The 22284-nt window shown below is 49.9% G+C and overlaps 3 protein-coding genes and 1 long non-coding RNA gene across 6 annotated transcripts; 2 read left to right on the top strand and 2 right to left on the bottom strand.

Moving 5' to 3' along the window:
- Positions 1 to 234: 234 nt before the first annotated feature.
- LOC125522111 (E3 ubiquitin-protein ligase SIRP1-like) lies at positions 235 to 2637 on the top strand. The gene is made up of 2 exons (XM_048687188.1): positions 235 to 591; positions 1396 to 2637. The coding sequence occupies exon 2, from the start codon at positions 1446 to 1448 to the stop codon at positions 2454 to 2456; it is 1011 nt and encodes a 336-aa protein (XP_048543145.1). The 5' UTR covers positions 235 to 591; positions 1396 to 1445; the 3' UTR covers positions 2457 to 2637.
- An 8918-nt stretch (positions 2638 to 11555) lies between these two features.
- On the bottom strand, positions 11556 to 15499 carry LOC125522103. Its single transcript, XR_007289632.1, has 2 exons — positions 13118 to 15499; positions 11556 to 13001 (listed from the first exon to the last, which is right to left on the bottom strand). It is a non-coding gene; the product is annotated as an uncharacterized LOC125522103 (long non-coding RNA).
- Positions 15500 to 15686: 187 nt separating this feature from the next.
- On the top strand, positions 15687 to 17935 carry LOC125522072 (myb-related protein 2-like). Of its 3 annotated transcripts, none has more exons than XM_048687146.1 (7): positions 15687 to 15846; positions 15917 to 16127; positions 16208 to 16284; positions 16364 to 16421; positions 16507 to 16594; positions 16673 to 16742; positions 17146 to 17935. In XM_048687146.1, exons 2-7 carry the CDS (start codon positions 15923 to 15925, stop codon positions 17869 to 17871), a joined length of 1224 nt encoding a protein of 407 aa, XP_048543103.1. In that variant the 5' UTR covers positions 15687 to 15846; positions 15917 to 15922; the 3' UTR covers positions 17872 to 17935. The 3 variants fall into 3 exon arrangements, with proteins under 3 accessions (XP_048543103.1, XP_048543118.1, XP_048543111.1); XM_048687161.1 differs by having other exon boundaries at positions 15688 to 15846; positions 16673 to 16747; positions 17146 to 17425; XM_048687154.1 differs by having other exon boundaries at positions 15698 to 15846; positions 15920 to 16127.
- A 705-nt stretch (positions 17936 to 18640) lies between these two features.
- On the bottom strand, positions 18641 to 19973 carry LOC125522094 (uncharacterized protein At5g19025-like). Its single transcript, XM_048687174.1, has one exon. It carries the CDS (start codon positions 19552 to 19554, stop codon positions 18859 to 18861), a length of 696 nt encoding a protein of 231 aa, XP_048543131.1. The 5' UTR covers positions 19555 to 19973; the 3' UTR covers positions 18641 to 18858.
- Positions 19974 to 22284: the final 2311 nt, after the last annotated feature.

Genomic DNA, 22284 nt, shown 5'->3' with positions numbered 1-22284 from the left:
GCAGCACCCACCATCGTCGGAAATCTCCCACAAAATATCTCAAACAAAAACAAAACTTGCACGAAATCCTCCATAATTCACACTCAGTCCAGAGCAAGCCATCAGAAGCTAGCACACCGACAAAACAGGGCAGATAACCCATCAGGCACCTAGTTTACAGGTGGCCCGCTCTTCTCCGGATGATGAGAAGGACGCCCTATCCATCGGCCAAACCCTCAATCCCCATCACCTAAATAAAAAGATCCCCCCAAAAGATCAGAAGCTTTGCATGCTTCCAACCCATAACAAACTTCGCTTTGCTGGTGTGGTGGGATCCGAAACTAAACTATTTCCTCTTGGAGATTTGCGCCTGGATGAGATAAAAAATCCTCCTGCTATTTTTCTTGACGATGAAGGAAAAGGAGAGGGACGATAACCTCTAGGGACCAGGGAGTAAAGTATCCACCAGTCAAGCTAACCTGCCCTGCAACTTCCGTCCTGTTCTTCTCTGGCCTACCTCCTCCAGCAAGGGAGGACTGGGAGCAGGAGCAGGGGGGCCGCCTCCACTCCATCCAATCCGATCCAATCCGATCCACGGGAGAAAGGCCAAAGGTCAGCGACTTCTTTCTTTTCTTGATTGATGCTTGGTTTCGAGCAAAAAGATGGTTTTTTTGGGGTTGCTAATCCGGCCCGGCGTGCTCCAAATCAAGAACACGGTGGAGCCTGTTCCGTGCCCCCTCCCGTCGAATCGAATAATATAATATCGTTCCGTTGCGAAGGGATCGATCAGGGTGCGTGTTCGTTCGGGGATTTATGCGGGGATTTGTGTAGGCTGGGATCGACGGCGGGTCTCGCCGCTGAATTTGTTTCCGGCGCAGCCCGATGTTGTGTGAATCTTGAGAAGTGTCCGAGTTGGTCCCTTGTTTTCGCTCTTCTTTTAGGGGGGAATAATAGTATCCTGTTCCCCGTAGAATGGAATCGGCACCTCATTCTTGGGCTGGGAATCCAGGCTCTTGATCTCCGCCTCCCCTTCTCGGAGATCTCGGTGTCGCCTCGGCTTCAGTCGGGTATTCTCTTTAGGAATTATTATTAGGACTGTCTGCCACTCCTGTTCCTGAAGAATCAGAAAAATTAGAGCTAACTTTGTGTTAGATGCAAGACCTGGCTTTGTTCTTCTCCTTGTTCTTGTTCGCCATGCTGATCTCCTGTGAGATATGCCTGATTGCCATTGCTGTGTGGAATTTAGTCACACATGGACACCATGCTTCTCATGTTGTTCCACTTGTTCTTGATAAAATTGTTCCTGATATGCTGCACTTATTCTCATGGATTGCGAATTATATCATGTGTGGTTGTTTTCTTGGGGATTTATGCAGATTATTACCCTTCAACTAACTCATTGTGCACGGTTCACAGATTTGACTTCTGCTCGTGTGCTACGCTTGATCGACCGAAGGATTGGCGATATGGCAGAAGCTGACATCACGCGGTACTGGTGCCATGAATGTCAGCAGGCCGTCGAGGAGGCCATGGTGGAGGAGCTCAAGTGTCCGTTGTGTGATGGTGGGTTCGTCGAAGAGATGACCCTTGAGCAGGTTGAGGCATTGGTAAGTCAGCTATCAGAGCAAGGGCCAACTCAGTGGGACCCTCTGGACAACCCTTTTGAGCAGGCAGGATCGCCGGGGGACAGCGATGATGAAGATAATAGCGATATAGGCCGTGAGTTTGAGGGTTTCATCAGAAGGCATCGACGGGCATCGGCGCTGCGCCGTGTGCTTGACAGCATCCATGATGACCTTAGAGATGACAGGGAAAGGGACAACTCCGTTCTGATCAGTGCTTTCAACCAGGCCCTCGCTCTACAAGGTGCAGCGCTTGACCCTGACGAGGACCGAGGTGACAATGGTAACTCAAATAATGATGATGGTTTGCTAGACGAGTATGTCCTCGGGGCAGGGCTTAGTCTGCTTCTTCAACATTTGGCTGAGAATGACCCAAGCCGGTATGGTACTCCTCCAACGAAGAAAGAAGCAGTCGAAGCCCTGCCCACGGTCAAAATCGAAGAGGTTGTCAGCTGTTCAGTCTGTCTTGATGATCTTGATATAGGGTCCCAGGCTAAGCAGTTGCCTTGTGAACATAAGTTCCACTCACCATGTATCCTGCCATGGCTTGAACTCCATAGTTCCTGCCCAGTTTGCCGGTTTGAGCTGCCATCTGATGAGACAAAAGACTTGAGCGAGCCTAGCAACGTTGATCGAATAGAGAACAGCCATGAGGAGGCAAGAGCTGATGGCCCTGGAAACAATGGTGAGGACAGTAACACAAACGACAGGGAGGACAGTAACAGACCTTGGGCCCTTGTTCCTTGGTTTAATGGCCTATTCTCGACACCTGAGCCGCAAACTGTCAGAGCTACTTTGACTGATCAGCAGCTGCCTCCTGCTTCTGGAACCAACCCAAATGCAGGTCATAGTTGATCTTCTCCAGTGTTGTGAATAATGATCATACATCTGAGGATAGTGATGCAACTTTGTCAGTAGAACTCTTCTTTCCATCTTGTCGGTCATCTATCTGGATGAACAGGGTACAAAGTTTGTGGCTGCTTTGACATATGATTTGCGCTCATTTCACTTTGTTTCAGTGTTATGGCTAAGTCAACCCTATGTCTTACTACACTAATTTCTTTCTTTCCTCTTTGGCGCTGCGAATGATGCATTCATAATCCTTGATATATTGAGGTACTACTAGTCTTATTTCACTTGTAAACATCGACCAGAAAGCAACCTTGTTAAAACGTCCCTTTACGCTTTATGTAGTGGTTGGCCTTCTTACCTTCCACGCCTCTAGAAGCTTCTACGAAGCTATGCTTCCGGTAGCTTGCCTGCCAAGCCCCCTATAGGCGAACGGCCGAAGGATGGTCGAAAAGATTATGAGTAGAGTCTGTAGGGAAGTCAAGCTAATGCTTGTGCATAAAGTTGGTACAGGTATTGTTGCCCAAAAGTATACATCTGTTTGAAGACAACTCAAGCTAATGTTGTGCATAAAGTTAGGTATTGTTGCCCAAAATTATACATCTGGTTGGGAAAAGAAACGACTTTTAACAGTGCGTCGCTTCGATGCAATTCCTCTTGACAGGTAGCTACTTTCTATCATGCCTAAATTCCCCTCTCCTGCTGTTACCAAAATGGTTTGCTATGGACATGCTATCACCTTCGGTATAGTCCTTTGAACAGTTCACGTTTCATTTGTTTTCGGTTTAACTAAATGGTCCTATCAACCTTGTGGTGTTAATTTGATTAAACCTTTTGAATGATTGAGGTTTCATTTGTTTTTGGTTTAAAGAAATGTCCTATTCCTCTGCTTAACTGTCACAGTTGTTTGCTCCAAGTTGATCGCTGCCCCTTGTCTTAAGCCCACATTATTGCCCATTTGTTTAGTGGATGCCATGGGATTGAAATGATGCGATATCTAAGATAATCGCATCTAAATCTAAACCAGTCTGTTCATCTTTTGTCAAGCAGCAAATGCTCGGTTCCTCGGGACCGTGGCGGCATCGGAGAAAACTAATGGCGAGCTTAGTGGCCGTGGGATTTATGCTTGCCTTTGCATTATGCATCCGATTATTATTCCTGAAATTTTAAGAGGTGCTTACAAGCATAAGCTTTGAAATGAATTCCTTGTTGTGATACTAATCAATGGTTGTCTAGTGGCATTCGATTCTTGAGTGCCGCCAGACTGCCAGGTTTACAGAAATCAGCTAAATTACTCCACCAGTGAATGTTCTTTAATAATTGATTGTGTTACTGCTGATCATATTCTCTTGGTTCAACAAAATGATTGATGTTCAACATTTATTTTTTCCTCCTTCGGATCAAGGAGATTACGGCTCACGATTTCATTCACATGAAACCGCACAAACCGGCAGCACATTGAGCAACACCCCAAATATCTAGCTGGAGCACATTAGGAAAACAAATGATCAATACTTTCTTCCCTATCACAAGATCTACACTCGCTGTTATTCCCTTTTCACCCCCTCCTGATCAGAACATCCTTAGTCAAATACTACTCCCTCCGTTTACAAATACTCTATACGAGATGTTCTAAGTTTTTTCTAAACCAAATATATATAGACATGTTTTAGTGTGTATGTTCACCCATTTCAGTCCGTATGTAGTCCCTATTGAAATATCCTAATCATCTTATACTCCTGTTTGTGAACAGAGGGAGCACTATTAATCTAAGAGGAGCTCTAACTGGCCACATCTTCCTGCTTGGCCATTTAGCTTGGCTAGGGATTACACTGAAGAAGCACCAGACTTGCTACCTAACCATTTACTCTTTTTTTTTGACGAAAAGGCTGAGAGCAGCTTTTCACTGATATACGGGGGGGTTAAGAGGAGAATAGTTACAAGCGATGTACAGATCCAACATGCAACACTGGCCAACTCCTACACCAGTACTAGCCCTGATCTAGCGCAATTCCTTAGTCGGGTTCCCTGGGCCTGTTCAGCAAGGAGCTGGCATTGCCTCGGCCAGCAGCACGCCACACGTTTGCCTCCTCAATCATCCTGTCGACTAGTGCGTGTGTCGATGATTGCTGGTTCCGGAAGATTCTAGCGTTGCGTTCATTCCAAGTTGACCACCAGACTAATTGTACCAAGGCACTCCACTTCTTGCTTTGCCCCGCTGGACGCCTAGAGATTGTGCGCTCAGCCCATTGTGACAGGGATTCTGTGCCTGGGCATGGGGCGAGCTCCTGAGGTAGACTGCACCGGCGGAGGACGGCATGCCAAATCTGCAGCGTGAACGGGCATGTAGCCAGCAGGTGAATGGCATCTTCCATTGGTCCGTCACAGAACAAGCAGGTTGCATTATGTGGCCAGCCCTTCTTGGCTAGCACGTCGGCAGTGTTGCAACGTCCAAGCATTGCCAACCACGCAAACAGTTTACACTTGCCAGGCACGTCTGTGTTTCAGATAAAGTCAGCGAAGCCACTCCTGGTGCATCCTTCAAACTGGATCAGGTATGCCGACCGGGCCGTGTATATCCCGTCGGAGGTCCATCTCCACCGCACCTGGTCATGCGCCGTCGATAGGACAGTGCCGCTTATCCCTTCCCATAGTGCCAAGAACTCTCTGGTTGCCTGTAGCGATAGGTGTTGCTTGAGGTGTCTCATCCATCTGCCTTCCACAAGCGCTTGGGCGACCGTTAAGTTCTTCCTAGTGCAATGCTTGAACAGCACCGGGAAAGCATGTTGGAGGCAGATACCTTTGAACCATGGTTCCTTCCAGAAGAGTATCCGCTCACCATTGCCAAGCTGGAAGTCGACCGAGGCATTGAAAAGGGCTATGACAGTGCGGTCAATTGGTAGTTGTAGCCCGTCCCAAGCCTTGTTGCCATCGGTCCAGGAGCGCCAGAGCCATCTCATCCGCAATGCCCTACTATGTGCCAGCACGTTGGTGATGCCGAGCCCGCCGAGCTCCTTAGGCCTACAAACAGTTCTCCAGCTGACCAAACACTTGCCCCCCGATGTCGCCTCGGTGCCCTCCCAGAGAAAACCACGCCGCACCCTGTCAATCAGCTTCGCAAGCCAAGTTGGCATGATCAACGCGATCATCTGGAAGATCGGCATGGCCGAGAGCACCGTTTTGACCAGGTCCAATCTCCCGTCCATGGTAAGCAAGGCCATCTTCCATCCCTTCATTCTGCAAACTAGCTTGTCACATATTGGTTGGAGGTCATTCTTCTTCAGCTTTGAATCTGTCAGGGGCATGCCGAGGTAGGTGCACGGAAAATGCTTGATCGGGCAGTTCAAGTCTTGAAGCAACTCCTGCAGGTCCATCCCCTCGCAGCAGATGGGCGATACGGATGACTTTGCGAGGTTCGTGTGCAAGCCCGTGGCATCGCCGAACAGCCCTAAGACCTGGCTTACGGCAACAATCTCACGCCGGCAAGGGTTGATGAACAGCACTGCGTCGTCTGCGTATAGAGATGTCCGGAATGGCAATATTTGGTCTCCCATAGGGCCTAGAATTCCCAGGTTCGCTGCCTTGTCAATTAGAGTTGCTAGGCAGTCCATCACCAAAACGAACAACAGTGGGGAAAGAGGATCGCCCCGCCTGAGGCCCTTCATAAGATCAATCCTTTCGGAGAGCTCACCGTTGACAAAGATTCTCGTGGATGCTGTACTGAGGAGCGCAGCCAGGCAGTTGGTGAACACTCTCCCAAAACCCCTTGCGGTTAGCAGCTCAAGTAGGAACTCCCAGGATACCGTGTCGAAAGCACGTTGGATGTCAAGTTTCAGCATTAGGGCAGGCGTTTTGGATCGCCGAAAGGCCTTGGCCAGGCCGCTGACAAAGCAGAAGTTGTCTTGGATGGCCCTACCTCTGATGAATGCGTTCTGACAAGGTCCAACCAGATCATTCATCCTTCTCTGAAGCCTTGGCGCCAAGATTTTGGTGACCAGCTTGGCGAAGCTACAAACCAGACTGATCGGCCTGTAGTCCTTCATGGTGGCGGCGTCAGCACTCTTTGCAAGGAGGATCGTGGTAGCTTGGTTCAGGCGGCGGAGGTGGGTCGTCGTGGTGGTCTGTACTGCCCTGATGGCTGTAGTTAGGTCAGCCTTGATGATGTGCCAGCAGCGTTTGTAAAATAGCCCCGTGAACCCATCGGGTCCAGGAGCTCTATTGTCGTCCAGCTCCGCTATGTTGGCAAGGATTTCCTCTTCGGTGATGGGCGCATCCATGTTACCCAGCTCAATCCATTCATAATTGAGCCCCTGTAAGTTCAGCCTCCTTGGCCTTGGTTGCTTGGCCCCGAAGATAGGCTCGAAGAAGGAGTGGAAGGCCTTCACATTGGTTTCCTGATCGGTGACTGTAACCCCGTCCACCTGTAGCTTGGGGATGAAGTTTTTGCATCTCCGCGCCGTAGCTTTGGCACGGAAGAAGTTAGCTCCTACATCCCCTTCCTTTATCCCCCTGACCCTCGATTTCTGCCGCCAGATAGCCCTGTCCAGCACGGCATATCCGAGTCGCTGCATCTTCATGTTGGCCCTGAACTGTCTCTCGTCTGCCGTGAGGGGCCTCTGGTCCATAGCCCTGTCGAGCTGCGCAATGATCTCACTCGTGATGGCCCCCTTGAGCTTGATGTTGTTGCAGAACTTGGCCTGCCAGCGTTGGAGTGCATTGGCCGTGGCCTTGAGCCTGCCGGTGAACTGGCCGACGGGGTCACCGGCCGTAGGCCCCCCTGCCAAGCGTCACAGACCACCTCCTTGAACCCCTCCAATTTGGTCCAATGGTTTTGGAATCTGAAGCATCGCGCCTGCCGAAAAGCTATCTCACAATTGAGCAATAAAGGGCAGTGGTCCGAGATCTCCGAGGATAGAGCATGCAACATGCAGTCGGGCAGCAGCTCCTCGAATGCTCCATTGATGAGTATACGGTCTAGCTTCACCATTGTTGCTTGATCTTGCTCGCTACTCCATGTGTACCTACGACCATGTAGGTATAGGTCCTTCAGTTGCAACTCGTTAATGAACCTCCTAAATGCTGTGATGCATCGACGGTTGATCCGGGAGTTGTTCTTGTCAGCTGCCCGCGTGATGAGGTTGAAGTCTCCGACTAAGGCTAGGGCAACCCCAGCTGATAGCGAGTTCTGCACCGTATGCCTGAGCTCTTGAAGAAACTGCACCTTCTCGTCCCAGTTCTGCGGGCCATATACACCGATGATCCCCAGTTGCTCTCCCTTGGCGTTGCACCCCATCATAGCCACGGCGTGTGTGAGAATGGTGACACCGGGCAGGGAGTAGTGGTTTCCTTTCCATGCTAGCAGCACGCCCCCTCTGGTGCCCTCAGCGGGTAGGTATGCAAACTCCGAGAACTCATTGCCACATCACTGTGCCACCATAGCTCTATCGATGAATGATAGCTTCGTTTCTTGCAAACAAACTAGGGATACATTGTTGCGATACACCACCTCCTTAACCACAGCTCTCCTAGCTGGGTTGTTCAAACCCCTGACGTTCCAAACTAACTAGTTGTCTTCCATAAGGGAACGAGATCGACTAACATCCGACACAGCAGCCTAAGACGACGCCGGAGCCAGCGACGCTGCATTCTTGCCCGCTCTGACCAGCGCGGAGAGTGCCTCTATCTGGACAGGCGATAGGGGCTCGTCGAAGATCCTCTAGTATTCGGCAAGGCGTAGCTCCACCGCCTCGCCGCGCTCCGGGATGGCGAGCCCGTGCTTGGACATGACAAGGTGACGTGCCTGTGCCATGACGTTCCCTTGAGCCGCAGGGAAGAGGTTCTTCTTGCAGCTCAGGCGGTAGCTGCGCCTCGTGGCCGTTGCCGGCGTCCTCGCCGAGCGGCGTGGACGTCCACACGGTGCTTTTGGAGCCTGGAGGACGACCGGTTCGATGGGGGCAGCCACCAGGTCGAGGAAGAGCTCGGTGGCCTGCTCGTGGGTGATGGGGAAGGCAAGCACCCCACCGACAGCCCCACCAGGGCCCACCGCCTCGGCCCCACCCTGTGTGGGACCCCCCTCTTCAGCAGCGCTGGCGTGGGCATGCAGATGCGCAGACAGCGGTCCATCCACCAAGGTCGGCGCGCCATGCAGAGTAGCGTCCAGGAGGCCAGCGCTAGCGTGGGCATGCATGGGCTTGGTCAGCGGTCCATCTAGCACGGTCGTCGCGCCATGCAGGGCAGCGGACAGGAGGCCGTCCTTGGTGGGCCTCGAGCCGCTCGCCCGACCACCCGACAGCGGCCCCACCGCGGTGGACACGCAGGGGGGCACTGCAGCCTGCAGATCCGATGCCGCAGGGGTGCAGGCTGCCGCAGTTACCATTGGCGGGGAAGTGGTGGCCCGCACCCCGCTGTCGGCTGCCACCCCAGGCGACAGGGACAGATGGCCCATGCCCACCAGGGACAGGGCCCCGCCCGTGTCCGCACGCACCAGCGGTTGGACCACCGAGGCCGGGGCCGGCAGCACCGGGGACCCCACGCATGGGGCGCGCGACATGACGTCCGCATGCAACGTAGCCGGCTCGGCCACCGCCCCCTCCTCGGTGGGAGCTGTCGCCGAGATGGGAGCTGTCGCCGGAGCCCTCATCGGTGTCCACCGGCACGAAGACGGGAGAGGATAGCTCGCGGACGGCCTTGCCATAGATCTCTTCGGGCTGCAACACACCGAGCACCCGCCGGTAGTGGCCGGAGTAGGGGCGACCATTCCGGCGGCGGCCCCTCCTTTCAGCCAGCGAGAGGCCGAAACCTGTTCGGGTCCTGGTGACGTCGTCGGGCACCCTGTGCTCCCACGGGTGCGGCAGGTCTTCGGGCGGCGGCGCATCGTCGTCTTCATCGCCCCCATCACGCCGGACCGCGTACTCCGGGCGGGGAGGATAGTAGGTGACGGAGTCGACGTGGACGAGCACCGGGTAGTGAAGCTTGCTGGGGAGGTGCTTGGTGCAGGCGCAGTTCTCCTCCTCCTCCCCATCGAGCCTAAAGCCAGGCGGGAGAGAGACATGCGCCAGCGGGTCGGAGCAGCGGGTGCGTGGCCGGACGGTGAGCACCGTCTCCGTCGGCACCTCGTCGGGGTCGCCCACCCAGGCCCGGGCGATGAAGTAGGACATGTCGAGCTTGTCGAGGGATTCAATGGCCACCTGGTAGAAGAGGCATTCGGGGAGCAGGTCTTGGGCGGTGTTGAGGCTGAACTCGTGCGGCGGGATGCCCTGGATGAAGAGCCGCACGCTGTACCAGCACTTGACGGATGTCGCGAAGGTCAGCCGGTTCCACCGACGGATCAGCAGGGGCGTGCCGTGGGCGTGCACCATATCATGGCCACGCACCAGGTCGAACCACCGGCGATGAGCAAAGCGCACGAAGAACGAGCCCGGCTGCATCAGGGAGACCTGAAGGCCGTTGGTGGGCACATCAGGGAACTCGGCGCGAACCGCCGCCGCGACGTCCGCGGGCACCAACGCTGGCGAGGCCACGGCGGTGAACACGAGGGCAGACTCGCGCAGCCGCGTCTCCTCGTCCAGCGCCTCCTGGGTCTCCTCGATCAGGCACACCGTCTTGCGGCAGCGGCGGTTCCCCCTCGCCGGACCGTACGAGAAGCGTGCTGCCATCTCCATGGCAGGCGGAGGGGTGGTAGGGGGGGATGTGGTAGGCGGCACGGTTGGTGGAGATGGGGGTGGCGGTGGCGGCGGTGGGAAGACCAACCGAGACAGGACAGGAGCGCGGTCGTGGTTAGGGTGACCTTTCGGGAAAGCGATGCGGGAGGAGACCGGTAGCCGTGGGGGAGGGGGGCGGCGCCGCGGCTTGTCGAGGGAGGAGAGCGGAACGCGAGGAAGGTGGCAAGAAGGGCAGTGGTGGGTGGTATGGCCAAGGGCGAGGCAGTGGATGCACCGGACTTCACTACGGCAGGAGGCAACTCTGTGAGAGGAGCTGAGACACCGGAAGCACCTACCATGGAGGTCAGCCTTATAGGTGGAGCTGGTATGAATGCCGCGGCCGGCGGTGGTTGAGGATGGTGGAGCAGTAATGGCGTCGGTGCTATTGGCGGGTCGGAGCAGCACCCCTTTCTTGCCCTTGCGTCGGACCACATGCCACTCCTGTGAAACGGCCACCTGCGAAGCTGCAGGCCTGCCCGCCCCGGCGGGTTCATGGCCGCCCTCACCCACCACCACAATGGATTGAATGCGCGGCCGCGGTGGGGCAGACGGCGCAGGCGGCGCAGGTCTGATGGGCGAGGAGGGGCGAGTCGGGGCCGACGAAGCAGGTTTTGAATACCCGGAGCAGACCACATCGGCGAACGATGGGGCCGAGGATCCGAGGGCGGAATCCACGTCCGAGAAGGCGACCCTCTCCAAGGAGACGGGGCTGCAAGGAGACATGGCAGGCGGCAGCGAGACAGGGCCGGTGGAGACCTCAGCCGGGTGGCGCGGCACAGGGGCCGGCGACGCCGAGGGGTGGGGGGAGAGCATGCTAGGGAGAGAGACCAGCGAAGAAAGTTGGAGCAGAACTCCAAGAGACGGGGCTGCGAGGAGACATGGCAGGCGGCAGCGAGACAGGGCCGGTGGAGACCTCAGCCGGGTGGCGGAGGCACGGCCGCGCCGTCGGCACAGGGGCCGGCGACGCCGAAGGGTGGGGGAAGAGCACGCTAGGAGAGCACGCTAGGGAGAGAGACCAGCGTCATTTACTCTCTCCGACCAAAATATAAGACGTTTTTGTAGTTCAAATTTAACCGCAAAAATGTCTTATATTTTCATACAGAGGTAGTACAAGATTCTTCTACTATCAGACAGGATCACACCGTCACACATCTGCTTTAACCGTTGCCATAATAAACAGCGGTCTGCGCCCCCAACCTTTTGAACCACCCCCAACCATCAGCAAACACAACGCCAACTGTTATATTCATATTGGTAGTTAAATTATAGTCTACTAAACCGACACAAAGACCAAAACCCTGTCCTTTTCCCATTGCCAACTTTATTTCCTACAAAAACTTGTAAAAATATTTCCTACTTTCATCACCCCTCACGAATATTGCATGACTTCGCGCACAAGAATATCGCAGCAAAAAATGGCACAATTTCTCTGCTAAAAAGCGGAGCATTTGCTCCGGCGAACAAAGAACAGCTTCTTTACTGCTGGTCAAGTGCATGTATGTAACTGGAATGGTGATCGTGCGGAGAGATGTTAACGCCTCCATCCGCATCGACTTATCGCTATCCCAAATTCCTCATCTCCAGAGTGCGGAGTTGGGTTGCGATGCCATTGCACCCCCAACTTTCGGTAGCCAGCTTTAGACACGATCTGCGGAGCAGCTTGCATATCACCATCCTTCTTGTTTTCTCCCCTATCAGGTATCAGGTGGAAGAAGATTTATGACCGCGTCGATGTCAAACCTGTTAAGCAAGAATTTCACGAGGTCAAATTGCTTAGATAGGGAAACAATTGGTGTGGCACATAATATTTTACAAGAATTTTCCAGTTCTTTGTTGTGCCAAATCATGGTAAAATAGTATGTTATGAGGAAGACCCACCTCAGCAATCAACGCCAACCCAGGCCCTAGGCTAAATCTTGGCTTTCAGGTGGAGCTCGTAGCAGACAGTCTAGTGCCAGTCCTAGCTCATCTAGCATGCATCCCATGTAGGGAACCCCACGATCCATTTTTTTTCAGATCTAGTGGAACTAGAGTCAAGACTCAAGAGCACCCACGGATGAAGAAAGGTTACACAACAATTACTCATACAGCACCTATGTGATGAATATTAGTCAGACTCAAACAAAAGAGGAAGAATGACAATATCCAACATAAGTTGGTGCAAGTTTTGGTGTATGTTGTCCTGGAAAGAGAGCATCATCAACTTTTTCCGGAAGAAATAGGTGAACATCAGCAAGTTTGGTGTGATGCTGTTGATCAGTACCATCAAAACCAGGCAGACAAATCCTGATGCACCTAACACCCGAGAAAGTGATAATACATCTGCAATTAACCAGGAGGCGAAATGTGGCACCCCTATGTACAATCTAAAGGGGAATATTGTGCACGAAAGTGACTTATGTTAATCTGATCACCAGAATATGAAAAAGAGAGCAAAATCAAAAGCACTGACCAGGAATTGAAATGCCATATGCTCCAAAGATGCTCCCAACAAAGAATACGGAAGATGTCCCTCTCGACCACCTCAACATAATCTAATTTTAATCACAGATTTCTTTGAAACAAATCTAACCACGTGTCACATAAGAGCACATATACACAAATATAAACGAGGTAAAAAATCTCGAGTGCAAATTTGGCATTAGATACCATATCAGGAACGAACCCTTTCAGGTGCTTCCCCGGTGCCCATGAACTGCAAGAGCATCACATAACCAATAGACCAGACTAGTTGCTCAACGAGCATCGCTGAACAGTAACTATCAATAAGTGTAAGATAGTCGCCGCCGTGATAGTTTATTTGCAGGCTCAGGCAGCATATATTCTGTGAAAACCACAGAAAGCTGGAGTGCTGCGAGAGGAATATTGAGATTAGGATGTGGGCAAGGAGCATCAGCAAAAAGAAATAAAACTGTGCATCTAGGAGCATTGATGAGAAAGAAAATGCATATGAAAAGCATAGCTCACCAAATTGTGCGTGCAACTTGAGGTTGAACACAGATGCCAAGGACACTGAGAAAAGAATTGATGCCATGGCGCTTGGACGAAGAACCTCCATTCATGAGATAAGTAGCTCATGCAATTGGGATGGCTATTCATGATTGATTCCAATTGGATTTGTACTTTACTTTATATATGCCTCCAACGACCAATTTACAAAGGATGATTGGAAAAGGAACAAATCATGTACTAGTGTACACTTCTGGGAAAAAGGATAAGAGACTAAGGAACTTCAGTTTTATTGACAACGGAAAGATTCTTAGACCAAAGCAGTTTTTCTTGTTTACCATAAAAACACATAAAACCCTTTACTTCCAGTGAAGACACCAATTTTTTTGATGCCTTCCATTCCCCCCTACCAGCTGCATCAGATTCATTTATTTTCCTATAACATTATCTGGTTAACGAGGTCAATTCACTGTGTGTACTCCTCCATTAGAATTTTATGTAGTACCCCTCCATCAGAAAAGGCTCTAGACTGGCAAAGATCCAGAGGCAACTAAGCGTCAAAGAGGTTCACAGACGCTAGAGCAGAAAGCTTCAGGTCATATATAATCTACAGTTCTAAATAGCTGCCAGGACCAGTCTCTTACAACTGAATATGCTCCCACAAGCTGATGCTGCTTTGCAAAAGATGGAAGAGCAAAGGATGATGCTTTGGATTCTTCTTTTGATAACCTCTTTACATGTTGATAGCAAGACTGCCCACCCTCCAGTTCAAACAGTATGCAAAACCTGACAGGTTACCTATAAGGAAAATAAACTGAAGCAAGTATCTCGAAAAAAATAGATAGTAAATTGACATACCATGCTACACATACGTGCACAGTCATCAGCACATAGGAGTAAACACAGTAAATTTGTGAATGGGGAAATAAATCTGTGGTATTATCATAAACATCATAATACAGAGCAAACGTTCTCCAACTAAAACCTATGAGAGCCTTACTGTTTCGAAGGGAGAAGAAAGATGAAGCATAAAAAGAAAGTTATGTTACAAACTTACCGTTCCCAATGAGTAGCTAAAGGAAGACCTTACTGGAAGGGTTAGTGGAATCAGTGATAGTAAAGCATAAAGAGGGATATTCCTGATGGTTCATTCCTTTAAGTGCAGAAGACCATTAAACCGTTGCAGCTGAAAATGTCTCACTGGTGGTCCCAAGTGTCGACATATACCACTGGCACAGTTCTAATGAGGTGCCACTTCAATCAATTGAATCACACATAGAGAACTGGTGCATAAGTACAGAAGGCACAAAGGGAGGGACCAGGGGGGTATTTCGAACTCTATAACTTGTGTTCCTTTTTATCCTTACCCTTTATTACTCATGGCATGAAACATGAGGATAACTCATGCCTTTTCTATCAGTATCCCAAAGAAATAAAAATGAAGGAATGAAGGCAAATTGATGAAATGCGGATAAATTTGACAAACTTGACTGCAGGAAGAGAACAAAACCAGATCGTTAGAGCTGCAGAACACATTTCCCGATGAACCAAACATGAATTTATTGTATTGAACCCATATTATATTTTATAAGTAATCGGGAGGGAGGGAGGGAGGAAACATAGCGCCTACTTCTGCTTAGAAGTTAGAACTCACATCTAACTTTTCAGTGACTTGGTTAGAAGAATGATTGCTATAAGGCAGCTGCCTATGTTAGCAAAAAGTACTGAAATGATGAAGGTTGTGTAGCACATACAGGATCATAGCACATAAGTGTTGTTGTTTGACTAGTGATGATTAAAAGCAAAGTGGTCTGGTTCAAATGGAGCTTATCCCATGTAAAGAGCATAAGCCAGTAGGTCCATACTTTTCTGGACTACAATGAGAATATGTACCAATCTCAGGAAAGGACACTGATGGAACTTGTGCTTGTTCATATTCTATCCACTTTACAGTAGTACAAAGGACAGAATAAATTGACAGAAAAATTGTGCTTCTGTGTGTAAGATGTCACTCTCCAAGAAGGCAACAAGTATCAGCAATGAAAAAAAAACTTAATTGATTCATTTAAACAAAGATGCACATACTGCATTCCTCTAAGAGCATTAAAATCATTAATCACATAACATGAACCAGCAACACTAAACTAAATACTAGTAACCAAGGTAACAGAGAAGTTGCACAAATATTTCCATCTCGGCAAAATGAGTGATTCGGAAAGGTATCTTTCACGCTCCAAGCAGATATAGCAGATAATATGCCAAAAAATAACATTCCAGAAAGACAAATTGCTCCAGTTGTAGGTATTTATTCTGTACATATACCTTCTACTGATCTAATGAGTAAATATGCAGCTGAAGTTTCCATACAGAAATGCAGAGAAAGCTAAAGGACTAGTTTCATTACTGAGGGGTACAAGGTTGATGTTACTCAGCTGTCACAGGTTGCTATTAGTACTGATATTTTGATTTTGGTTATTATTTCCAAGAATAACTGAGGACAGCATCTTCTGTCAGTTGGGTTAAAGATTGTTCTTCTGCTGTTTGTTCTAAGATGCTAGATTCTATGTTTCCCCATATAAGGAGCCCCTCACAGGGCATTCCTTATCAACCTGAGAAGACCAAAAGGGTATCAACAGGCTTAAGCTCACACGGAGAACAAGACTGGTATTCGTCTTGTCAGTAGGGAAATACTCAATACACAGTTTCAACGTGCAACAGCAAAGAGGAAGGAAGCGACTGCAGAACAAGTAAGAAGTTGGTTAGATCTTTAAGCCCTCCAAATTTCTGTTGTTCTAAAAATTTCTGTCCATTCTACAGCAGAAGATGTATCACCAACATCAGGGCCCTAGTGAGCTCTTCACTACTAGGACGACCTTTCCCATGGAGAGGCATCTGTTTCTGCACGGAGGAAGTACACAAGGAGATTCTGGGCTAGTTCTCTCAACCGATGCAAAACCAAGGCTCAAATGGACACCCGAGTTACATCAGCGATTTGTAGACGCGGTCAATCAATTGGGTGGAGCAGAGAGTTAGTATACATCTATATGTTTCTTATCTACTCATTGTACAGAAGTCTGCTGAATTCTTACACTCATGTTTATCACGCAGAAGCTACTCCAAAAACAGTCATGAGGCTTATGGGCATTCCAGGACTCACCTTGTATCATCTGAAAAGCCACCTCCAGGTACATGATAATCATAAATTCTCATGTTAAAAATGGCGCCCATAACTGCAGTCAAGTCAGAATTTCTTTGATGTTTCAGAAATACAGGCTCAGTAAGAACCTCCAAGCTCAAGTTAACGTCGGGACAAACAAGAACAGTAAGCCCAAGTTTAACTTCTATAGTTCCATCTTTACCATTATAATATATCTGTATAATGACACACAGGCCATGAAATTTTGCAGCCATAGGATGTGCAATTGCAGCTGATGGCATGCCCGGAACAAGTGTGCCAGCGATGATTAATACAAATGCCATTCCACAGCCAGAGAAGTAAGGAAACTGGCCATGCAATTCAGAATTGTATTTCATGTGAATATTGAAGTACTAATCTCTCTTACTGGGTGACAGAACTATGCAAATTGGTGAAGCCCTACAGATGCAAATCGAGGTGCAGAGACAATTAAACGAACAACTTGAGGTGAGGTACTGAAACTACTTGTGTAATAAGCTCTTAACCAAGACAATTCATTAGATGCACACAGTAGATGGAAATCAAGATAACCTGAATCGAGCATCCAGATACCACTCTCGTTCCAACCAAATAAAAAACTGATAATGTATTCTAAATCCTTATTTGACACCTTTGAACGCTGCGCTTCCTCCAGGGATGGCCCCATAAAACGAATACAGTCTAGCAATTAAAGAACCAAAAGAGCGAAAAAGCAATTTGGCACCACTCATTAAATTCATATGCTTAATACCTTCTTCTAATGTAGCAATGAACTTTTGTCAAATTCCAGCTAAGTAACACACAATGCATGGAGTGACTAAAACATATCCATCAGTGCAGTGGTTCTAACCTGAAATTAAATTGGCAACAGGTACAACGGCATCTGCAACTACGGATAGAAGCCCAAGGGAAGTATCTGCAGGCAGTTCTAGAGCAGGCACAAGAGAGCCTTGGAAAACAGAATTCGGGTCCTGCAAACCTGGAAGATGCAAAGATGAAAATATCAGAACTAGTCTCACAAGTATCAAATGAATGTTTCGGCAGTGGAGTTACAGAGATAAAAGAAAGTTCAAGTATGCACAGACTAGAGCCGAGGCAAATCCAGTTCATGGAAAGTTCAACCAATAACTGTTTGACTGCAGCCGGAGGATTCATCAATGAGCATAGACTACACAGCCAAGGAATGCTCAAAGCATATGATGATAGTTCAATATTTTGCAGAAAGCACTCTCCTGACCATGAGTATCAGTTTTCCCTTAATAGAAGCCTAAGCGAGCGTAAGATGGGTCATTTGCAAAATGTGAATGAGTACCACAAAGCAGAGTTTGGAAGTGAAAGTGACATGGAGATTCAACAGGAATATACTACACCTCAAAAGAATGGCAGAGGCAGCACCGCCAGTTCGGCCTCAGGAAGCAAAGAAAGAGATGCAGACAGACTATATCTTGAAGAAGCAAACTGCAAGAGACAAGCGGTTGAACATTCCGGTTTTGAGCATCCAAGTTCTGGGAAGAAACTTGATCTGAACACTCAAAACACTGATGATGGTGATCAAGGGTATAGGCATTTTGATTTAAATGGCTTCAGCTGGAGCTGAATTGTTAATGATATGCAATATGATTGAAGAGAAGAAATGAGCATACAAATAATTTTTCCTGGCATTTTGAACACCATTATTTGGTGATTAAACTGTGTAGGTCAAGAAAAAAATACTAGTACACCAGAGTTCAACCATTGAGTATAGAAACTGAGATGTTATAGCTCAGCAGTTTAAATCTCTATTTCGAGAGGTTTAATACATATGAATAGGATATCAAATCTGTATAATAAAAAAAGGAATAGGGATGAAATATAGGAATAGAATGCAGAAGGCAAAGATAGCTAGAGAACCACCAACCGAGTAAGCGTCACACTTAATACAGGTAAACCATGGTGAGAAATACTCATCCATGTATATAATACAATTTCTCAGAATTTAAGCAGTAAGAATAGCAGGGACTACCAGAACCTTACCCTACCAAATAACACCGTTAAATCAATTTAGTAACAGAAGCTATCCCTGCCATTATGCGGATACTTTCAGCTCAACACAGCTTAAAACAAAACCAAACAGTTTATCGATTGATGCAGACTTCACGAACACAACTGACATCTCAGAGAAGCATGTGTAGAATAAAGATGGAAGTAATTCGTCCGCAGTCATCTCTGCACATCGTTCAACCAGCATATAAACTGATGCATCTATTCATCCACACAACGCAAACGATTTTTGAGGTAAAGTCCATCGCAGCACTTATTTGCATACGATCAGCATCAGGCAAGGCAAGAGTCATTTATAGCATAATAATTCGATTAAAAACTGCAAATGGAAGAGCAAAGCTATGTATAATCTTGGGGGGTGATGTGCATCACAAGTCATATAAGAAGACATGTATCTATTCCTTTGTTCCTCTCCTTATTCTCATCTATACTTGCCACAAGAGCAAGAGCACTGTATTATAGAGTATGGAATAATAACTAGAAAACTAGTTTATTATGGAGAGCAGTGAGCGCCGGTGTCATCCACTCATCGCTGCTACTACTACTACTTCTTGATCCGGCGCACCTTCTTGGCGCCCCAGACCTCCATCCTGCCCTTGGCGCAGCCGCAGGGGGAGCGGAAGATGAGCACGGAGCGGCCGTTGGGGGGCGCCATCTTCCGGAGCTCCGCCTCGAGCTCCCGGTGCTCCTCGCCGAGCTCGACGAGGCGCGCGGCGGAGCCGGCGGCCGCGAGGAGCGTCTTGGCGTGGCCGCCGGGCGGCAGCAGCCGGCCGCTCCCGCGCACGCACTCCTCCGTCTCGAGCTGGATGTCGAACTCGACGGCCTTGCGCAGGCCGCGGCAGCGGGGCCGGCCGCACTTGCGCGCGTGGTGGCCGGCCGCCTCCCACGCGAGCAGGCCCGCCACGGCCGCCACGGCCGCGCCGGCGCCCGCCGCGAAGGCGACGTACGAGTAGGGCTCCTCCGGGTACTGCCGCACCAGGTCGGCGGCCTCGCGCGCCAGCAGCCTGGCGTAGGGCGCGGCCAGGAAGGCCAGCGCGCCGAGCACGGCGAGCAGGGCGAGCGCGTCGAGCGCGGCGGTCGGGGGCGGGTTGTCGCAGAGCGAGGTGAAGAGCCTTCCCCGCGACGACGGCGACGAGGAGGAGGAGGCCGCGCGGCGGGGGCGGGCGCACGGCGAGGGCGAGGCGCGGCGGCGGTGCTCGAAGGCGCGGAGGAACTCGATGAGGCTGCGGCAGTCGGCCATGGCGAGGCGCGGCGGATCGGGATCTAGGCGCGGGGGCGCCGGTGCGGGGTGGGCGGGCTAGCCGCGAGCCCGAGCGTCGCGTCGCGTGTGCGGGCGGGGATCCGATCGGTGGGTATTTTTGACCCGGTTGGTGGGCGGCTCGCCGTCGCGTCGCGCGAGTGACGTGTGGCGTCAGGGAAGGCTGGCGGAAGGAGCCGGGCCGTCGCTTCGCTTGCTTTCTCTTCTTCTTCTTTTTCCGACGTTGCGGGGGAGGTTGCGCGTCACATGCTTCACACGGCGTTCTTTTCTTGTCATCTTTTTTCTTTTTCGCCCGCTTGCTTTTTTGTGCGACCCGTTTCAGCTTTCAGGTGCAGGCAGGCTCGCCGCGCTGTTGGACTCGTTCGACTGTTGAATCGCCTTTATTTACTGGACCGGTTCAACCGGATGACGATGTCAACAAATAAGTTCGATTGGAGGGCTTACCGATATTGTAAGATAATAACTCGACCTTCGTTGTTGCGTATTCTTCTTCTTCTTTGCGGTTGGACCTTTGGTGGGGTATAAAGGGTCTTTGTGTTTACAAGAGTCACACGTCGCATGACCGTACGACAAAGCGCACGTCACACCAGCAAATATGTCATTAAATCGATTTTCATATTGCCAATTTCTAGATAGACTACCGTGTAGTCGGGGCGTCCCCAACGCCGACCCTCAAACCCCTCGTAATCGTCTGGACCGTGCGGTTGGTTGGGACGTGTTTTGCCATCCAACGCGAATATGTATTGGTCTGTAGAATGGCCCGGGCGTGTTTTTCCCGCAAACCGGAGACAAAGTTGGGGAGCGGGGTTATGGGTGTCTGGACCGTTGACATGTCCGCGTCTGGCAACTGTGGCCCACCCAAAACCCTCCTCATTCACCCACGTGCTTTCCAGCCCGACGCCAACAGCTCACATTGCTGTCGACCCAGACCGGACGCGGCCTCGCACTGCCGGCATTGGAGTAGGGCGTCGGCTGAGAGAGCGCCGCTTGTTGCACGCCCGGCTGAGCAGCCTCCTCGCCGCATTCAAACGGCTAAACACTGCCTACCTACCTCCACATGCGTGTATGCCAAGAAACCTACTTTGGCCACACGTCCGTTCGCCCGACGACGCGCTGAAAGTGCTAGTGATCGACTAGAGGGGGGGTGAATAGGCGATTTTTATGAAAGTCTTCAAAACATGGAAGTTTCGAAGACAAACGATAGAAATAAACATATTACCATGTAGCGAAAGGTAGACTACACTAGACAAACCATAGTCAAGTATTCAATGAGGTGAAAGCATAATGACTAATAGCAGCTAGGCAGTAAGATCAGGTAGGAAGATATTGTGAAGCCAATCAGAACAAGTAGTCACTCAGTGAAGACAAAACATAATGCAATCAATATAATGACTTCACAAGGACCAACAGTAAGCAAAGGGAAGGGAAGGATGAAACCAGTGACTCATTGAAGACAATGATTTGTTGGACCAGTTCCAGTTGCTGTGACAACTGTACGTCTGGTTAGGGCGGCTAGGTATTTAAATCTAAGGACACACAGTCCCGGACACCCAGTCCTGAACACTCAGCTCAGGACACTTAGTCCTCACCGTATTCCCCTTGAGCTAAGGTCATACAGACCTCGCCCAATCACTCTGGTAAGTCTTCAAGGTGACTTCCAAACCTTCACAGACTTCGTTCACCGGCGATCCACAATGACTCTTGGATGCTCAGAACGCGACGCCTAACCGGCTGGAGGATTCACAGTCCTCAAGTGTAATAAGTCTTCAGATCACACAGACAGGAAGACTTAAGTGATGCCTACCACACTCTTTGGCTCTGGGTGTTTAGGGCTTTACCTCGCAAGGAATCTCTCTCAAAGGCTTCGAGGTGGGTTGCTCTCAAACGACAAAAGTCGTACTCTAACTCTGAGCAGCCAACCGTTTATGGTTGTAGGGGGTGGGCTATTTATAGCCACTAGGCAACCCGACCTGATTTGTCTGAAATGACCCTGAGTCACTAAGGAACTGACACGTGTTCCAACGGTCAGATTTCAAACACACACGGCAACTTTACTTGGGCACAAGCAAAGCTGACTTAATCCAACTCTGGACAAGATTTGCTCTCATAGTCTTCACTCGAAGACATAGGATTTTGGTTAAGCATCACTTCAGTCATTCTGACTGGTTCTCTTGGACCCCACTTAACAGTACGGTGGTTCCTATGACTCAACAAAGAAAAACACAGAACGACGAAACTGCTAAGTCTTCGCGCTCCATAGTCTTCACGCGATGTCTTCTCTTGTCATAGTCTTCAATGTGAATGTCTTCACATACCACCTTTGACTTCAATGTCTTCATACATTTTTAGGGGTCATCTCTGGTAGGAAAACCGAATCAATGAGGGACTTCTATCTATGTTATACTGCAATTCTTACAAACACATTAGTCCCTCAACTAGGTTTGTCGTCAATACTCCAAAACCAACTAGGGGTGGCACTAGATGCACTTACACGCGCATCAAACACAACGCCATTTGGCTCCTTGCATCCGCCGCTGTTTAAATGAGGACAAGCATCGGGCAAGAACCGCACCACACCTCCGCTTATCATCTCCTCCTTACACCATATTCTCCACACTCTGTTGGCATCCGACGAGTAGGAAGAGGTGTTCTCCGACATAAAAAGGCGGCTGGGTGGCTCACTGGATACGAGTGTCAGTGTCAAAACCGGCG

Source organism: Triticum urartu, chromosome 1 (genome assembly GCF_003073215.2).
Source record: "Triticum urartu cultivar G1812 chromosome 1, Tu2.1, whole genome shotgun sequence".
NCBI classification, from domain to species: domain Eukaryota; kingdom Viridiplantae; phylum Streptophyta; class Magnoliopsida; order Poales; family Poaceae; genus Triticum; species Triticum urartu.
The sequence above is the reverse complement of the archived record's forward strand: the minus strand, read 5'-3'. Positions and strand labels throughout refer to the sequence as shown.

What these genes read in the sequence shown, in the direction of transcription:
- LOC125522094 (XM_048687174.1), bottom strand. Translation starts at nt 19,554, where the DNA reads ATGGCCGACTGCCGCAGCCTCATCGAGTTCCTCCGCGCCTTCGAGCAC.
- LOC125522072 (XM_048687146.1), top strand. Translation starts at nt 15,923, where the DNA reads ATGTATCACCAACATCAGGGCCCTAGTGAGCTCTTCACTACTAGGACG. An exon ending in ATCTGAAAAGCCACCTCCAG is followed by an intron (nt 16,285 to 16,363) that starts GTACATGATAAT and finishes TTGATGTTTCAG; the next exon opens with AAATACAGGCTCAGTAAGAA. An exon ending in CGTCGGGACAAACAAGAACA is followed by an intron (nt 16,422 to 16,506) that starts GTAAGCCCAAGT and finishes GAAATTTTGCAG; the next exon opens with CCATAGGATGTGCAATTGCA.
- LOC125522111 (XM_048687188.1), top strand. Translation starts at nt 1,446, where the DNA reads ATGGCAGAAGCTGACATCACGCGGTACTGGTGCCATGAATGTCAGCAG.